A 19482-nucleotide genomic window follows, 5' to 3' on the forward strand; every position below is an offset into this window, starting at 1 on the left:
CTGTTTAGGTCAATTAAATGTAAGCGATAATATTAATGTCAATAATTAAAATGTAAAATTTAATGAAATACCAAACTAATATATAATATTGCTGTTGCTCTTATTATTTAGCTGAATATAAATAATATTTTGCAAAATTCAAATTACTTCTCTTTTGTTTTAGTTGTAAAATCAAACTGAATTATTGTTCCTGTTTTGTTCAATTTTATATTTTGTATTTTATTATATTTTATTATGTTTTATATTTATTATTTTGTTTTACTAATAATAAAGTTCTTATATATTTTTTTAATTTAAAGAAACTTTAATTATAATATTATTGTCATTATTTTCATGAGAAATCATTATTCTAAATATTATTTAAATTTAATAAGATTTTGATATTTACTATATTTATATTATTTGAACTATTATAATTTTTCTCACGAAATCTAAATATGAAGCTTATTTCGATCAAGTTTTTTAAGTTTTTAACATTAAATTCATTCTAAACAAAAATTGATTTATTTCTTATTATGTACAAATTTGATTAATAGTAACGAATTTATAATGGTTAATTAATTATATAACAAATATCTTATAGTTGAACTCAAAACAATAAATTTACTGTAATTATTTTAATATTCCATACATTTTAGGTAAGTGAACTAATAAAAAAAAGCTATGCATAAATTATTTATATCTTTTATTACTATTAAAATTCTGTACTAATTTGAATATTAATCAGTAGTTTTAGTAAGAGTATCTTACCATTCATGGAATTTTATTCCATGTTTTTAAAAGATTATTTAAAAGAAAATCAACTCTTGATGCAGATTAGCCCAGATGGCAATACGACAACAAGTATCCTCACCTTTGTTCCAAGTATTGAAGACGCTGGCAAGTTTCTTTCCTGCCGTGGCAGTATCCCTGTAATCCCAGATTCTGAAATGGAGGACGGATGGAAGCTGGATATACATCGTAAGTACTTCCTAGACTAACCTCGTTGTATCGTATCAGCCGTTGAATTGTCTAGGATAGGTGGGAGTAGGATGTTCAATAATTTATGTTGTGACTGTCATGCAAATTCGAACATGGAATTTTCATAATGTTTTTGCAAAATTAATAAAAAATGTAAAAAGACAAAAGAAAAAATGAAAAATAGAGTAATAGAACCAGTTTGTATTATTTAGAATGAAAAAGATGGAGAGTGTGTACATATATTTGGATATAGGTGTGTTTGTGACTGAGGCAGAGAGAGAGAGAGAGAGAGAGAGAAAGATTGATAAAGGTATAGAATATCAAAGACGGTGATATTTCAAGTTAGTAACGTCTAAACTTTCGTGTAAATTTAATATGTATCAATTATTTACCGTATTTGCTATATATATATATATATATATATATATATATATATAATTTATTAATTCCTTGCACGATTCTATGTTTGTTATGATCTCATTTATTATATATTCTTTAATTTATTCTTATTAGCAGACATTTATTTATAGATTAAGTAGAGTTTATGTATAACAAAAACAAGTTTCTAATAATATCATAAAAGATTTTAGTTCTAGATGTTTTAAAATAAATAAATGATTTTCAGTATTCAAAATAATATATAAATACAATAAATTTTTTTTTTAAGTTTTATAAGAAATGTACAATGCTTACATTATTTATATTATAATATCATATATTGATAAAGTTAAATATTACAGGAATGGTTATTTTAACGAAAATTTATAATAAGAATTATCTAAAATATTTATTTATTTTTATTGTATTGCTTATTTAAGACTTGGTCTTAAAAATATTTTATTTTAATAAACAATTATTTTTTAAGTATAATATATATTATCGAATCATTTTGGATAATTTTATAAATTAATGAATATTTTTATTTTATATAATACGTAATTTAAAAATAATTTAAGCTTTGTAGATAACATTACGTTTTATACATGAGGCTGATGAGGGAATATAGTTGTATTTAATTAGTTGTAATAATGAAACCAAATTTATATATTAATAAGTTAATAGTTTATTAGAATCAAATCATAGTATAAAATTAAATATTTAACACAAATCCAGTATTTTATAAATAATTTAATTAATTTAACGCATCGAGTAAGTTAATTAATTTTGCTCTCATTGATAATTTGTTACATATTTTAATTTACACTTTTTCAATCAAAATGCATTAACCTTACATTAATTCTCTTTCCGGCCGAGAAAGCGGAAGTCCTAACATTTCTCTAGCTTTACTGATTTTATGGTTCCGGAATCGCATGCGAGTTTCCCTCTCCTTGGTGTGGACAGTCTCACACTTAGTTGGTAATCATTACAGACGAACCGGTAATCACGTTAGAGCTTGGCAGTAACTTGAATGCGAGTGCTATTCGTGAGGGCCTCGACGTCTACTTCGAGTGCAACATTAAATCGAATCCCTGGGTCTACAAAGTCTCTTGGAAACACAATGTAAGTATCACATTACAGCACTGTTACTGTCATCTTGCGAGAGGTTGCATATCATATTCTAACTGGCATAACCCTTGTTTTTCACGGTCAATAATCTAATTTCGTAAATGTAATTAAATAAAAGGATCAAATTTGTATCATAGATATAAGGATTTAAGTATAATGAATGCTTTTATTTGATCTTAAATCTTGATCCCGTAAAACAATATTAATTTTTATTTTTAAATCCAGCTAAGTCAATAATTTGAGAACATTTTGAAAATTAATATAAGGATATATAATAAATATAAATGATTGCAATATATCGCAAATATAAATTTAAATGTTTACTCGCCTTGTAGATATTTAGTTTATTTTCTTGAATACTATTAATTTCAGAACTTAATAAATTGCTGTTACGAATATAGTGATAAATATAAAATATGTGATTGCTATACTATACAAATATTTGTCATGGAAAAAATATATCTAACATCAGATGAATTTTAAAACATGTATTCGTTATTCGTTAGCAATTTCGCTAAATTTTTTACAATAATTTAATTTATAAAAATTAATAATTGTTGTTATACTATAATTATAACATATATTAGAATTAACATTAATTATGATTAGTAATATCTCTATTATTATGGAAATATTCTTCTACCTATTACTATAAAAAAATCTAATGATATAAATCTTATTTTTATCATTAATGCATTTTTATAAAACAATTTAAAATATAATTTAAATCTTATCTTATTATTATGTAAATATGGTAATGTGTACTATGATTAAAGTTGTTTCTTCATAGTTAATTTATATTGAGTGATTCCACCAGAAATATTTATTTTCAAGTTAAAATCAAGTTAAAGTTTTACAAATTAATATAAAATGTATAAATAAGGATAAATAAAATTAACTATAATAGTATAATATTTAATTTTATTAATATTAAATATATATCCTTTTTTACATTTGCATTAATTAGTGTTCATCATTTTAAATCATGAATGAATACTTATAATATAGATATTTTAACGTAGTACAAGGAACTATTTAATCAATTATATATATTTCTAACTTTATAAAAATGGAACTCAAATATTTAAAACTATTTTTTCTCAATCATATAAGTATTTCCACGAAGAATATACTCACATAGAAGGTTTAATATTTTACTTCAGCATAAATTATACTTCAGCAGTTCAAGATTAAATTTCATGTATTTAATAAATAAAAATATTGTTAAATCTTATCAAAAACAGTATATATATAATATATATATATATATATATATATATATATATATTTAAACTACCAACAATTATAAACTCGAATAATATTTTACAATTTCATTCATGAATATGAATTATTAAACACCTAAAAATATTCTTAGTTTAAATTTTCCTACTCAATTACACAGAAATTCTTTTGAAGTTTTATTGAATTTTGATTTTCAAATTACGTCACCATCTCACTAACTGTCACATAAAATTAAAGCTTTGTTAGTAAGTAATCTTTTTTCGGGGATTGTTTGTTTCATATATCAATCTAACAATTTGAAACATTAACATCATAGGGAAATCCGCTGTATCACAGCGTAGCCAGTGGCACGATAGTCAGCAATCAGAGTCTCGTGCTGCAAAACGTGTCGCGAAACAGAGCCGGCACTTACACTTGCATTGGCAGCAATCAAGAGGGCGACGGAGAGAGCAATCAACTGAATTTGGACATAAAATGTGAGTTGTAGAATTCATATGGGCGAGCAAATAAACGAACAGCAAGTAACAGGCTTATCCATTGAATATATCACGTTGAAAACTTGCCAGCAGTAGCGACTGTATGGATATTGAAACTAAACTTTGCTGCCACAATGTACGATCCCAAAATCTCTTCCCACCTTTTTACCACACGATAAAGTATTTCATAGATGAACAAGTTGAATTTTCTTCAAAAGTAAATTTCTGTTTCGACATGTGAATATTTCCTTTTCTTTCTATACGGATTATACTTAAATTCTTTGTAATCTTAAAAATAAAATTTATTGCAACATTACATTTTTTACAATTATGAAAATACATTTATATATTCAATGCTTAGTTTTATTTTAATAAATTTTATTAATATTGAAGTTCGTAACATTATTTAGAACAGTCATACTAAGCTGCTGGAATTCTATTTTAATCATTTATATTTTTGAATATTATCTTTTAAACTATTGATTCATTTTTTATTTCCAATAACTGTGACTTTATAAGTTTTATTTCAATAAAAATAATTTTTTCTGTATTTAATTATATCACTAATATATATAACACAGTGCAATATTTATAAATATAAAATATATAATTATAAAAGAATTTTGTAATGATTATAATAAAAATAATATTTTTTTTAAATAAAATAAATTAGTATAAATTTTTCTGAATTCATAGATATTATAACAAATTAAAATTAATGAAATTTTATTTTACTTAATTTATAATTATTTATGAATATCTAAAAAATAGAGATAATCTTCCAATTCACTAACATAATTAACATAACTAACATAATTACTTTTATGATAGAAGGTAATTTTTTTTTACAAAGATTAAATAATTTTTAAAATATAATAAAAAGAGTATATAATTTAATAATTTATTAAAATTTTAATAAAATTTATTTTAAAACATTTGAATTTATGTTTAAAGTTTTTAACATTTAGATTGGCACATTATATGTATAGGTGAAATAGTTGTATTTGTTTAAAATGAGAATCCTCATTTATGTATGGCTTCATTTTATTTCGTGATATTATTTATATTTTTTTAGTTTTCAGGATATACCCTATTTACGTAAGCACTACCAAAATCGGAACTATAAACTTTCTGGAATTTCTAACATTTTATATTAACTCTAATAAACCTACATGTACAAGTACTTATGAATTTTGATTTGTGTGAGCATACCAGCGGGATTAAATATTTCCTGAAATATATTTGAGCAAAATTATTAATTAAATATTTTCCATGCTGAAAAACTTTTTGCTTATTGGATTTTTCATTAGTTACTCATTATAAGTATTTCGAGATATATTCACGAGCGAATGCAACTTGACAAGGCGGTCTGTAAACTTAGAATACTTGAAAACATTACCTTCGACTACTATTCTCGTATACTACTTTAAAGAACAAAAAACTATCATCTTTTAAATGAAGACTATATGGTGTAATAGGATAAACTGCAAAATGATTTTGAATTATTTAATTGTCCTAAATTACTTTTTTTGTAATATTTATAATTTATTTATGAAAATTCTCTTATTCTATTTCAATATCTTCAACAATATAATAAATATAAAAGAATTTATTTTCGATTAACAAAATATTATGGGCGATATCATTTAAAAATATTTACTTTTATCTTAACATATTTAAAATATAACGTTTTTGTTTTAATTATAGTTTTAGTCTATAAAATATTATGAATGTTTTCATTTGAATTTAAATTCTCTTAATATAAAAATATGCAATTTATTTTTTGAATTAATATTCTTACACTAAAAATTAAATAATTTAAAATTAGAATAAATATTTTCATAATACATTTTCTACAATAAAAGTTATGAATATTGAAGAAGATAACAAAATGAAACATATTTTTCATATATATATTTTTTTAATATCTGACATATTAGTATATATTTAATAAATTGTACTAATTTGCTTTCTAATTACTATTTTTTATATAAAGTAAAGTTTTATAAATAAAGAAAAATTATACAGGACTAGAAAAATATAAAAATGAAGTAATTCGTTAACACAGTAATAACGTTTACATCTACAGAGAATATCAAAGTATTGAAACGATAAAAGAAAGTAATATAATATGTCAGTATAAAATAAACAAAATTTTTTTAAATGTAGCAATTTAATAGTAAAAATGAATATTGAATATAAAATATAAAATGAATAAATTTAATTTAAAAGATATTTTACTAATTTAATTAATATATTCGTTTTCCTTAATTAATTTATTCATCTTTGGATTTTTATTTCTCTTATTTATTCGTTTACAAAATTAAATGTAAATTGTTCAATTTCATTAAATGACCTTTATATTTAAATAAAATCATGAAAATTTTATAAAAAATATTCATCAAATGAACTAAACAAGGGTATTTATTTGATCTATTAATTCTGTGCACGTGTACAGTCACGCCTGTTTGTCGGCCCGGTCAGACGAAAGTATTTGGAGTCGCGCGACAGGAAAATATCAGGATACCCTGTGAACTCGAAGCAAATCCTCGTAATGTTGTTTTTACCTGGAAATTTAACAATACCATGGAAACTATGGACATATTCAATGAGCACATAAGTAGTGAAAACACCCACTCAGTCGTTTCATATACGCCTACAACTGAACTGGATTATGGTACTTTACTCTGTTTGGGTGCGAACGAGCTAGGAAGTCAAACTGAACCGTGTATCTTCCACATTGTACCAGCTGGTGAGTAAACAGATTTCTTTTCATTTTTTTTTTTTAGTCAATCTATTGAAATATAAAGATTCTTATTTGACTTCATATAGGTTTGTTTTTATTTATAATAATCGAGTATTTCTTCGAATTTTTATTATCGTATTTTTTTTACTTAAATAAAAATTAGCTGGATGTTTAGAATTTTAATAAAAAAAAATGAATAAATGTAACCGAAATACAAAACAAGAGTTTGGGAGATAATAATTATTCTTTTTAAATATTATAAATTTAAATATTATAAAAATTAAGATTTTATAATATATAATGTATATTTTTATAATTTTTTCTATATGCGTATTTTAAAAAGAAAAATAATATGAATAAAAGTTCAATAATATTTTTATTTTTATATTAATATTTATAAATATATTTTACTAATTTTATTTAATGAATCCTTGTACCATTATGTGTTTCATTATTTTTCAACTTTCGAACAAAATATTATATTTATTTAAATATAAAACTTTATTGATATAACAATTATATATTTCATTGTATTATTTTATAAAGTTAATGAAATAATAATATTATATTACAAAATACTTAAAAAAAAATTATTTCTAAGTTAATAGTTTGTGTATTTCCTATAACTATAATAGTAAGTATAAAAGTTTTGAAAGCCTAGTAATAATATATTGATTTTTAATATTATAAAAGAATATTGTTATATTTTTCATTATTTGATTTTCATTGAATTCAACATATAGACAAGAATTAATTCCAGCAAGACTATCTTAAAAAACGAAAATTTCGTAAAATAAATAAATTCTTATAAAATTTAATAAAGAAATACCAAAAGAAATTCGTAAATAAAAATATTTTCTAACACCCTTAATCTGAATGCGTCTCAAGTTATGAACGGCCAAAGTGTACAAGTGACAAATATCTTGTCCTATTTATATAGGTCGACCAGATGCACCATATAACTGCACCATTCAAAATACAACGACGGATACATTGCGAACTGAATGCTTCGAAAGTTTTGACGGCGGTCTGCCCCAGAAGTTCACGCTACTGGTGGAGCTCGTATCGAGCCCAAGCTCCTCCAAGTCCATAGGTGCACTCGTCTACAACCTGACAAGTAAATCGCCGAGTTTTGGTGTCAGCATCTTGGAGCCTGGTTCCACCTATTTGCTTACTATCTATTCAAGTAATGCCAAAGGACGCAGTGAGTCTGTCAATCTACGCGCTACAACGCTCAATTTACCCGAACGTCGAATCGGTGAGTTTTTTGAAGTTCGTTGCACAGCATCTTCACTTTTCTCATGTATTAATTGGTAATGTTCGGTTGTGAGCATCATTCATTTCTTTAAATGGTCGGTGATGTAGGAAGTGAAATATCTCGGTCTCAATTCTGCTCTATTACCTTCATCAAGCCAATGAGGTTATTGAAAAATAATAACTTTACACAATCTTGCATATTTTTTTAAGGCATTGATTTGCGGGAATACACACTTTTTATTTAAAATGTTTCGATCATTTATAATAATCAAAATTTTAGTTGAATAATTCTATCAATATGTTTTTTTTAAATAGTATTGAATTTTATTTACTCATTAGGAATTACTTTTTAATTTACAATATTTATTTTTTCTGTAGTTTTATAGTAAAATATGTAAGTACTTTTAATATTCAATAATATTTAGAAGGTGTTCGTTTTAGTATTTACATATTTATTTACATACAATAAATACAATAAACCGAAACTTTAAAAATTAAATAATAAAATAATTTTATATTATTTATAATCGTTTTTGTAATTAGAATTATTATATATTACTTTATATAATTGATGGGATTATAAAATTTTTAGTTTATTTAATTTATATATATGTACATTATTTTATGTTAAAAACAATCATCGTGAAGATTACGACAAATATTTCCATGAAATATTTTATCTAACATAATTTTCCTTCACATAATAAAATATATTTTGGTAGCAATTGTTTTTGTTTAATTAAAATTTTCTTTTGATAAACATCATTTAAAATAGTACAATTGTATATTTGGATATTTAATGCATATAGATTTTTATTGTTTTTATATTTAATTTATTTCAATCAGTATATGGATCTAATTATATAGATATTTCTGTATAAAACATGTCAAAACTTCAGTAAATTAAATTCATAAAATTAAATACACATTTTATATGAATTTTATGCGTATATTAAGAACTTTTTTAATATATAATTTAAAAAATCCGAGGTATATGACTCATAGTCTCTTGCTTTGAGTAATATTAATTCCCTATTCTTAGATTACTTTCTTCATAATAAAATAATGATTCATAAATGAAGTTTTATCTACTCTATTTGTAGTTAAGTGATGCTTTTTATATTATCATATTGACGAATAACATTGACGATTCTCAATGATTTGTAAACTCATGCAAATGTTCTATTGAATTCTGAATATTAAAATATATCCAATCCATTAGTTATATGAATAGGGAAAATGTATCTAAAGATCAATGAACGTATATTTACTATTATCAAAATAACACATTTTATTATACATAAAACACACGTTCTATCTTTAAGTCCATTATCTTTATAAATCAAGTGAATATCGTTTCTCACTAGCAGTCGGGGCCAGCCAGTTACAAAGTTATAAATTGAATTCAGCGTGTTTGTTGATAAATTATTTTCGTTAGTCTTTCGTTTTCATACCTTTCAGAAACTTCTCCATCGCAGAAGCGTTTCTCTCCCGTCTTTCATATTGATTATTCTTTCCTATGTATGTAATTACTTCGGAAACCTTATTGGGATGTATATACATATCGGCACATGCGTTTCCATGCATATAGTAAAAAGCGCGATCGATCGATGAGCTAAAGAAACTGTTTCCGTAGCACCTAATAATGCTGAGTTTCTCTTGCTCTCACACTTCCTCATTCTTCTGCTCTATCTGAATATCTATTATTATTTATGTTTTCATCAGACAATAGAGAATTGTATGTTGTTATAGCTGGTCACTTTGAAGCTTCGCTTCGATTTTTAAAAGAGAAGGAATAGCAGAACAAAAAAAGAGAGGAAGAAAGAGATTCCAACTTGCACGGATACTTGTAACGTTTCGCAGCTAGACGGGGATTATGCAAATAGACGTGGGAACGCAAAAATTCACATATAAGAATATTGTTTCACGTATGCCAATCTCAATATTCACGTATAAGAATATTGAGAGGTTGAGCGAATAAGAATACAAGAGAGACAGAAATCTATTTCTTACTGATTTTTAAAAATTTTTTTCTTAAACTCTTTCGAGACACTGTTGAAAAGCGAATACTGTGATAAAAATCAATTGTTTTTACTGCGATTCGTTGTTTCCAATGAATGACTATAACTTTATTGAGTCATTGGTTGATTACTCAATATTTTAAACCAAAGATATAAGATTTATTAATGAAAAAGATAATATATATAATGTATAAGTAAAAAAATCATCAATAATATCAAAATATTAAAATTTGGTCATTTATCTACAGGGAGAAACTCATTAAATTATTAAAAACATATTTAATAAATAATATTTGTTTATTTTATATTGTAATGGAAATTTTTCTTAATTAATCACTAATACAAATATATTTTGTTTATCAAAAAATATATATTTGTATATTACATCATTTGAATATATAAGCTCAAATGCGATTTACATATTACTCGAAAATTATTTCATTGATTAAAGAGATAATTAAATTACATTAATAATTTTTAAATTCGTGAAACTTGAGCTTTATAAAAATAATTTTTTATATTTATTCTTTTAAATACCGATATAATGTGTATAAAAATATTATAATTAGATTTATGTTTCATAGTATTTTATTGAAGCACATCAACTATAAATTTTTTTGTAAGAATTCGGGCTATTTGGGTTAGACCAATTAAATTTTGGTATTGGTAAAACTAATTCGCTCTGATGGAGGACCATTGCTAAATTGGGGCCATTGCAAAATAACATACTAAGCTCCAGCATTCAATCACTTAATTTGTATGAAACGCGAGTGAAATAATTTCAGTTGTCTGTGGTAGATATTTCAATTGCCTTCATTTTAAAACTCGAATATAAATCTAAATCGGCAATTATTACATTAAGAAAATATTTCCAGATAAAATAAAGTTAATTTAAGAATACGTCTAGTAAGAAAACAAAATTACAATTATAATGAAAATAAAATTATAATTATTAAGTTAACAAAATTATAATTGTTATATTACAAATATTATAATTATTAATTTCAACTTAAAAAATGATTCTTTAATTATAATTGATAGAAACCAAAATAACAGCATTTGTACAGTTATAAAATTACTTCCATACTTTTATTAACTGGGAATCTTAAAAATTAGATTAAGTTTAAGTCGAACTGTAGTCAAAATATTTCTAACCAATTAAATTTTTTTTATTTCTATTTTTTAATCAATTTTGTTTCATAAAAATATAAAAGCATAATTTAAAATGTGGTAAGAATAATTTACCCTCAATTATTTAATTTTGATATTATGAGATAAAAATAGAAAAACAATTAAATAAAATTATTATTTCATTAAATACTTTTAATTTATAAAATTGTATTTAAAAAGGAATTTTTTTTAATTAATAATAATGCACGAATATTTGTAAGCATTGTATTGATATACTGAATTTAAGAATTCTAAATGAGAGCTATATTTTATATACAAATATTTATTAACTAAAATATTTTGTACATACTTTAATTGCTCATAAATTCTTATGGTTGAATATAATAGTTTTCATATGTTATTAAAATTTCATTAATGTTTTGTTCAATAATTTCATTGTATTCGGTATCACATAAATAGTTTTAATGTAATTAAGGTGATATAAATTAGATATTAAATAAAAACAATAAGTTAAATTTTGATGGATAATATTTAAATGAAATAATAATGAAGGACAATAAAAAAATAATGAAATAAAAATTAAGGAAATATTTTTATATAAATTTTTATTGCATTTCGGTTACTCATATATCAACGTATCTTACATTTCCACAGTATCTTGAAATCATCAATATACTAGGAATAGGCAGTATTCGAGTGTATAACTCAAATTGTATTGTTGTACTAGTTATTACATAAAAACATTATTTAGATATTTTTTATAAACTTTAGATTTATAGTTTCTAAAAAGTATACAAAGAATTTTTCAGTCAAAATTTTCTATGTAAGAAAAGGTTGATATTATTCATAACACTAGTTTTGCATCAAATTTTGAAGCTAAAGAACAACATTAGCACTGGCAAAACTATAAATTGTATTAAAAATTGAATTTGGCCAGTTTCTTCAAATTTTTTTTAGTTTTTATTAAATATTCATATTGATCAAATATTTCGTCAATTAAATGAATTGTTAAATTTAATATTCTTTTAAATATAAAAAAGCAGTTAATATCACATACAGGTCCAATCTGCTTAAATGCTGAGTAATAAATTTAAGGAATTTAATTTAAAGCTATTCAAGTAAATGTTATACAGATACTATTCTTATTACTTTATGTATTAATCTATTAAAATGAATATACATGACTTAATTATATTATGCATTTAATACGAAGGGTTTACTATATACTAAGGTAATTAAATCCATATAATATCGATTTGTTTATTGATTATATATCAGGAATTCAATTTCTAATTTATGTAAAAATATTGCAGTTATCGATAAATTGTTTTTATTTTCCCATAATTATTTATTATCTTGAATATATTATAAAACGAAAGATCATCTCGACTGTCACTGTTCCATCTACTTTGTGATACATTAAACCTAACTTTTATTCTTCAGTTAAACTGAGCAATATACATTTTGCTGTCATATGTATAATAGTTTGTTTAATTACTAAATTATATATATTAATTTTATACAGTCATTCTTTTAAGATAATTCGTACTATAATATTTTCTACGAAAAATTTTCAGTATAGATTTCAGTTAAAATTGTCTAATATAATATCTAGTATTTAAAAATTTTCTTTGTTGCTTTTAATAAAAATATATTTTTAATTTTATTTAATTTTATATAATGTGCGATTGTTCTGTTTTCATTACGAAATAGAACGCCGGTCACCTCATCTTCTAATAATAATCTAATAATCGTTTTTACAATCTTGTACGGCTATTGCATATTATCATTTGTGATAGTATTAACGTGTTCAAATTTCCACTTACAAATATCTTGGATATTCTAACGCGTCCATTATGCATGTAATTCATTTTTATAAGATCATTTTCATAATTTCGTATTACCATACACAAAACACAATATTTTCATTAAAGAGTATATACTTATTACTTATTATAGAATACATTGTAAATAAATAATTTATCCTCAATATTTTTATAAAATGAAATTTTTTCTAATAATGGTTATAAAATTTTCAGAAGTAGATTCTGCATACTTTTTATAAATTACTTTAAATGATATAGTTTATACCTTTTCATATTGTTAATTATGACTTGATAAACTTGATAGTATATTTAGTAATATGTGTTTCTGAATAAACTGTTTAAATAAATTTTAATTATGAATTATTACTATTACTAGGAAATACTAAAAATAATTTTAAAAATTACATATTTTAATGATCTTTAAGGAACTGTAAGTTGTGTTTAATGAATCACTTAGTATTTTTCACGATTTAAAACGTCCTAGTGTTTTATTATCATGAATCTATTTCTATAGAATTGAAATTTAGTTATGTATAAACGTTTCTAAGTTTATTCAGTATTATCAAAGTGCCAATGAATAAACATAGTTGTTGATAAATATTACGGTATTATAAATATTCTACTATCCATTAATTTTAATCAGAAAAAAGAGAAATATATTATTTCATAAATGAAATAAAAGAGATATTTATTCTATCATCCAAATAGAAAACATCTTGTTTATTATAAGTTTAAACCATATTTGACTAATTTTAGTGAATGGTCTCGTTATCATCGATAAATAAAATACAGTAATAACGATACCATCGAAAAGAAAAGCAAATATAATACATATGCAGGTGAAAAGCCAACGCGGCCTCCATCACCAGAGAACTGCACAATTATGGAAGAAAGCCGGACGACTGTACGAGTAAGTTGCGCCGAGAGTGGTTACGTTGATCCTGTGTACGTGCTTCAAGTATTCGATGCGGAGACGCGTCGACTCCTAGCGTCGGCCTCAAGCATGACACCTTCAATACTGGAAGTGACAGATTTACCTGCGGAACGTAGCCAATCGGGCCTCGTGCTTTTTCTTCGAGTTGTGGCCGACGATGCAACGAGCGATGCCACGGTCCTACATAGTCAGCATCTGCTACGCGATGGCAAGAATCCGGAACATCAAATCTTCCCAGGTAGAATCTGGATATATACTTAATTGCGATTTCTAAGACCAAAGCTAGATGCTTTATAACATCACCACGTTTTGAAGCTGAACAGCACGGTTAATATCATTGCATTTCAGCATAATTTGTCATTTAAGAAAGTTCCATAAAAAAGTTGTGTAAAAAAGATTAATGTATAAAATCTATAGCAAAGTATTGAAATATTCATGAATCGTTTGGTTAGAGATTTTTAACATATTTAAATTAGTTCTAATTAATAAATATTATTTTGATAAAAAAGTTACTGTTAATTATTTTGTTTGGAATTATGCAACAGTCTGCTAATAAAATTTAATTTTTATGTTACAAATTCTTATTTGAAAGTCTTATATATTAAAGATAATATCATTATAACGAGTTTTTATGTATTTAGTATTCCCTTTCAATTAAATTAATATTCTAATGAATTCTTAATTTCTAATATAAAGCTGATGTAGTACCTATATTCTTTTGTACGTACGTATACATATAAGTCAGTCTCTTTTATATATGCACTTCTGTATTCTTGTGTATTTAATAATTAAGTGAAGTAAATATTATTTTTTTGTCAAATTAGTAACAACCATAACTTTGAATTAGAAATTAGAATAAATTAAAGAGTTTAATACTATACTATCAGGTTGAATAGAGAACTTCCATAATTTAATTGAATACTTACTTAACTTAAAGCATGCTCAACTTTGAATAGAAATGAATCCTAGTGATTAAATAGAATATTCTTGGAGAATGCAAATTACTTTTTTGTATAAAAGATTAATATTAGTCAATTATAATATACTTATTTTATATTATAATTTTCAAAATAATTACAATAGTACTTTGTATCTTACATTTCATTAAAAACTCTAATTTATTTCAATTACTTCATTTAATAATAATACTACATTTAATAAATTCATAATAAGATAAAAAATAGTTAAACATTTGAATTTTCGTCAATTATTATAAAAAAATAATTTTATTTAACATCAAACATAGAAAAAATATATATTATAATATTTAAAAATAGTTCTTTTAGCATGCATTTTAAGTAATAACATACTCATGAGATTATGTTAAAATTGTGTAATATTAAGAATAAATATGAGAAAACTATATAAATTAATAATATATGTCATAATTGTGTGCACTGACAATTTTATATTCTAATTTATTATATATTTATTTATTAAATTCTTGGTTGGATATCTATTATTTACTTCGATGGACATTTCGTATATAAATGAATTTATATCGAGGAATTTAGGTATGATTTCAAATTACTAAAAGACTATTATCATATATAATTATAAAATAGTTTAAAATGTTGTAAATTAATTAGAAATTATTTACAATTCATAATTTATTTTATTTCTAAAATACTAAGAAACTTAATGTATTCAATAAATAGTTATACTTTAAAATTTAATTATATTTTAATATATCATATTAAACCTTATATTATATTAATAAATAAAAACATCAGTAATTACATTATATTTTTTTATTCAATTTTAATATTTTAAATCAAGGTATTAATAATAATGATATAGAATACTAAAAAGATTATTTTATTTAATTTTTGTAATTACAACTACATTAAACTACACATGATTTTAATTTTGATTTCAAACAAAAATTTAAAATTTTAATTTGGTTCTTATATTATTATGAAAATTCAATTCAATTAATATTAGTTTTTAAATATTATCAATATTTTTATCTAAATTAACTTTAAAGTATTTAAAGATTAAAGTTTAAATTAAATATGAATTAAATTTTAAAAATAAGCTTAATATAAAATATTTAAAAATATTTTACACAATTTCTAGTTTTTGGAGTATAAAATAGAAATAGTACATTTTAAACGAATAATTAAGTGTTTAAAGATTATAAAAAATAAATGAAAGGCAATATTTTTACAATAATACTCCAAATTTGAATATATAATATATTTTATCATATGAATCTGAAAGTCATCTCATTTTTTATAAATTAAAATGCTTTAAAAAAAAGGCGAATTGCAATTCTACAAAATAAATTTTTACTGTAATAATTACATATTTTTAATACAATTATTAAAATTTTGTTATTTATATATTTTTTTTTATAATGTAATGACTAAAATTTATTAAACATTAATAACAATGAATTTTGAATGATAAGTTATGTTTTCAATTTTCATATCCTCATCAGCATACAAGATTAAGTTTAATAATTTAATTTGTTTATTCCATGCTTTTAATATTTAGATAGTTGTGATGTATTCTATTATAATTTTAAAAGTAGAATTACTAAACAAGTATAGAGACAAACATTGTTCGGTTACTACTTTTAGTTATTTTTATACATCAATGTTATTTATAATTGCTATACATAATCGTAATAACACATAGATATATAAATATAATATATTATAACTTTGACACTTTGACAATCAATAAATGGAAAACAACTATATAGCATTATAAAAAATTTGTGTTTTACTGGTTATATTTTATGAAAATAATAATTTATTGTATTTTTATTTATCTTTCAATAACTGACGTATGATTTAATACTGTTTCACACGAATTCAAATTGGTGATGGTAAATAAATAATTTTTATGTTTTTCTAATGTATTTAAATAGGTAGTTATGGTGAGGTAATGTTTTGATATGTAATTATAAAAATATTTACATCCTCGTGGATGTAGTTATTGACTATTTTGATTAGTTTACTTACATAGAAATATATTGGAAAGTTATAAAATAATGGATGAACTCATATTTTATAATTTATGTTAATTCCATAGTATTAAGTAGATGAAGTTTGCCAGCCAAAATTCTAAATAGAACATTGCTAATATTAAGCTTTAATTTGTTAAGAATAAAATTATTAAAAAAAGTTTATAAATGGAACAATGTATTTTATTTGTGTATAAAATAGAAATTTATAACTAGATTATGCTTCTCAAATATTAAATTTTTTAATGACTATTTATTTCTCTTTCGACAATATGTTATTTAGATAACTGATGTCGATTATTACTATTGTTCCTTTACTTACTCGCTAAAAAAGCTTATACTCGTGCCCGTCAACGATAATAAAAGAACCCATTCAATCGCGAAAAAGAGTATTGCTATCGAAAAAGAAACAACGAGACGTGTTAGTACAGTTTTCGCAATGAACTAGAAAGGGTTATACAAAGAAAGCAAAAGAATAATTCATTATGAAAAGTTATCATAAAATAATTACAAATAATATTAGTTAAAAAAATCTACGAAATTATTTATCTTATTATTTATCTTCAAACTGTTCTCAAACACTTTATCTTTTTAATTACTATATATAAACTTAGATTTAGGTTTCTTAAAAAAAAATTTATTTAAATTTAAAATATAAAACATCAAATTAATTTAAATATATAACAAAATTTATTAATAATATAAAATTATTGAAAAATAATATATCTGCATTTAAAAGATTTTATATGTGAATGTAAAACTGAACGTCTAATATATTTAATACGCGTGTAATAAAATGTAATATATTTACATATTTTTTTTGTACTTTGAAATATATGTCTGTAAAAATTAAAATAATCTATTTAAATCTGAATGAATAAATTATTATTTTTAAACGCATAAAATGCATTAAAATAAAATAACACATTCTACAACATACAACATATAGCATACACATGAATAATGACGAATTAATATATATGTTAATTATTTTACTGTATCAATTGTTTTACTGTACCATTATTTTACTGTACAAACCAATAATTTAAGATTTGCACAAAATTATTTACTGACATATTTATTTTTTTTACAAAATACTTTTTGTTGTATAATGAGTCAATTGAACGTTACCATTTTATATTTATGAATGAATTGTTTAAATATTTATATATATTTATTTGCGGCTGTATATTAGCAACACAAATCTCCAATTAAGTTAGAATCTGTTTTGTTACAAACCGTAAATGAATAGCAATAAATATCTAAATATCTTTTCTAGAAACCTTATTACAATTGGCTTTGAAACTATTATATTATCTTTTAAAAATATAATATATTTATGTTTACGTTTAATTTCTGGTTATTAATAGAATATAGAACAATTAATATTTATTTAAACCATCAATTTGTTAAGTAGAAATCGTCTTTTAAATATATTATTTTCAATATACCATTTTTTATTATATGCAAACAAAATTAAATAGTCCTGTTGTCTTAGTCCAAAAGGTTAAGTCATTTGAACATAACCTTTACTTACTTATAATTTTTAAGTTACATCAATTAATATTCGAATAATTTAATAATATTTATTTGAAATATTAACTAAATCTATAAGTATGAATATATACGTACCAATTTAATTATTTTACAAAAATTTGTATAAATTTAAATTTAAATTTTTATATTATGTAAGTGAAGAAATATATATCTAAAAAAAGTATTATAATAAATATGTATTTTCCAAAAGATGGAATTGATGATACACTAAACTAAAATTACTGCAACATTGATATTGATTATTTAAAAAAATTTATGTAAAATTAAAAATATATAAATATATAAAATTATTATGTAACAAATATTTTGTTATAATGGACTTCAATTAATTTTCATTGCAAATGAATGTTTAAATATATTATACAATTAACCTTGACACAAAATATGGGAGTACTTGAAATCAAGAGTATGAGAAAAATCTTTGTAAAATGGAAAGTGTCAATATGATTTAAATTTTCTAAATTTACAACATTTTAAATTGATGCTTTGGATATTTATCAAACAAAGCTTCTGTAATATTAAAAAATGCATTATATAATATACTGTTCGGATTTAAAGGGTTAGCTTATGGCTCGAACTGCCAATTCAATAGTTCAGTGGATTAGTCTCTCGGCAGGATAATTTTAAAGGAAATCAATAACGGACAAGGCTGAAAAATATAATATATTTATTTTAAACAAGGTTTAATGAGTGTAAACAATTATAATAATATTGCACTGTTGTGTAGAAATAAATAATTCTGTTCGATTATTCAAAAGATGTGTTCTTGTGATTTTTCTGCTATAAAGGCTTCTTTGGATATTGCTGTGTTGCTTTGAGGTTATGCTGATGTTGTCAATGTCAGCTGATGTC

The 19482-nt window shown here is 22.6% G+C and overlaps 1 protein-coding gene across 1 annotated transcript in view; it reads left to right on the forward strand.

The window, feature by feature from the left end:
• LOC105360898 (protein turtle homolog A) overlaps nucleotides 1-19482 on the forward strand; it is a 194765-nt gene that overhangs the window by 170831 nt on the left and 4452 nt on the right. The window contains exons 7-12 of the mRNA XM_011497912.1: nucleotides 816-960; nucleotides 2330-2460; nucleotides 4025-4184; nucleotides 6643-6936; nucleotides 7871-8188; nucleotides 14005-14337. Of these exons, the coding sequence (XP_011496214.1) occupies nucleotides 816-960; nucleotides 2330-2460; nucleotides 4025-4184; nucleotides 6643-6936; nucleotides 7871-8188; nucleotides 14005-14337 (1381 nt within the window). The remainder of the gene's footprint in view (nucleotides 1-815; nucleotides 961-2329; nucleotides 2461-4024; nucleotides 4185-6642; nucleotides 6937-7870; nucleotides 8189-14004; nucleotides 14338-19482) is intronic.

The sequence above is a fragment of the Ceratosolen solmsi genome, unplaced genomic scaffold (genome assembly GCF_000503995.2).
Source record: "Ceratosolen solmsi marchali unplaced genomic scaffold, CerSol_1.0 scaffold14, whole genome shotgun sequence".
Classification (NCBI taxonomy): domain Eukaryota; kingdom Metazoa; phylum Arthropoda; class Insecta; order Hymenoptera; family Agaonidae; genus Ceratosolen; species Ceratosolen solmsi.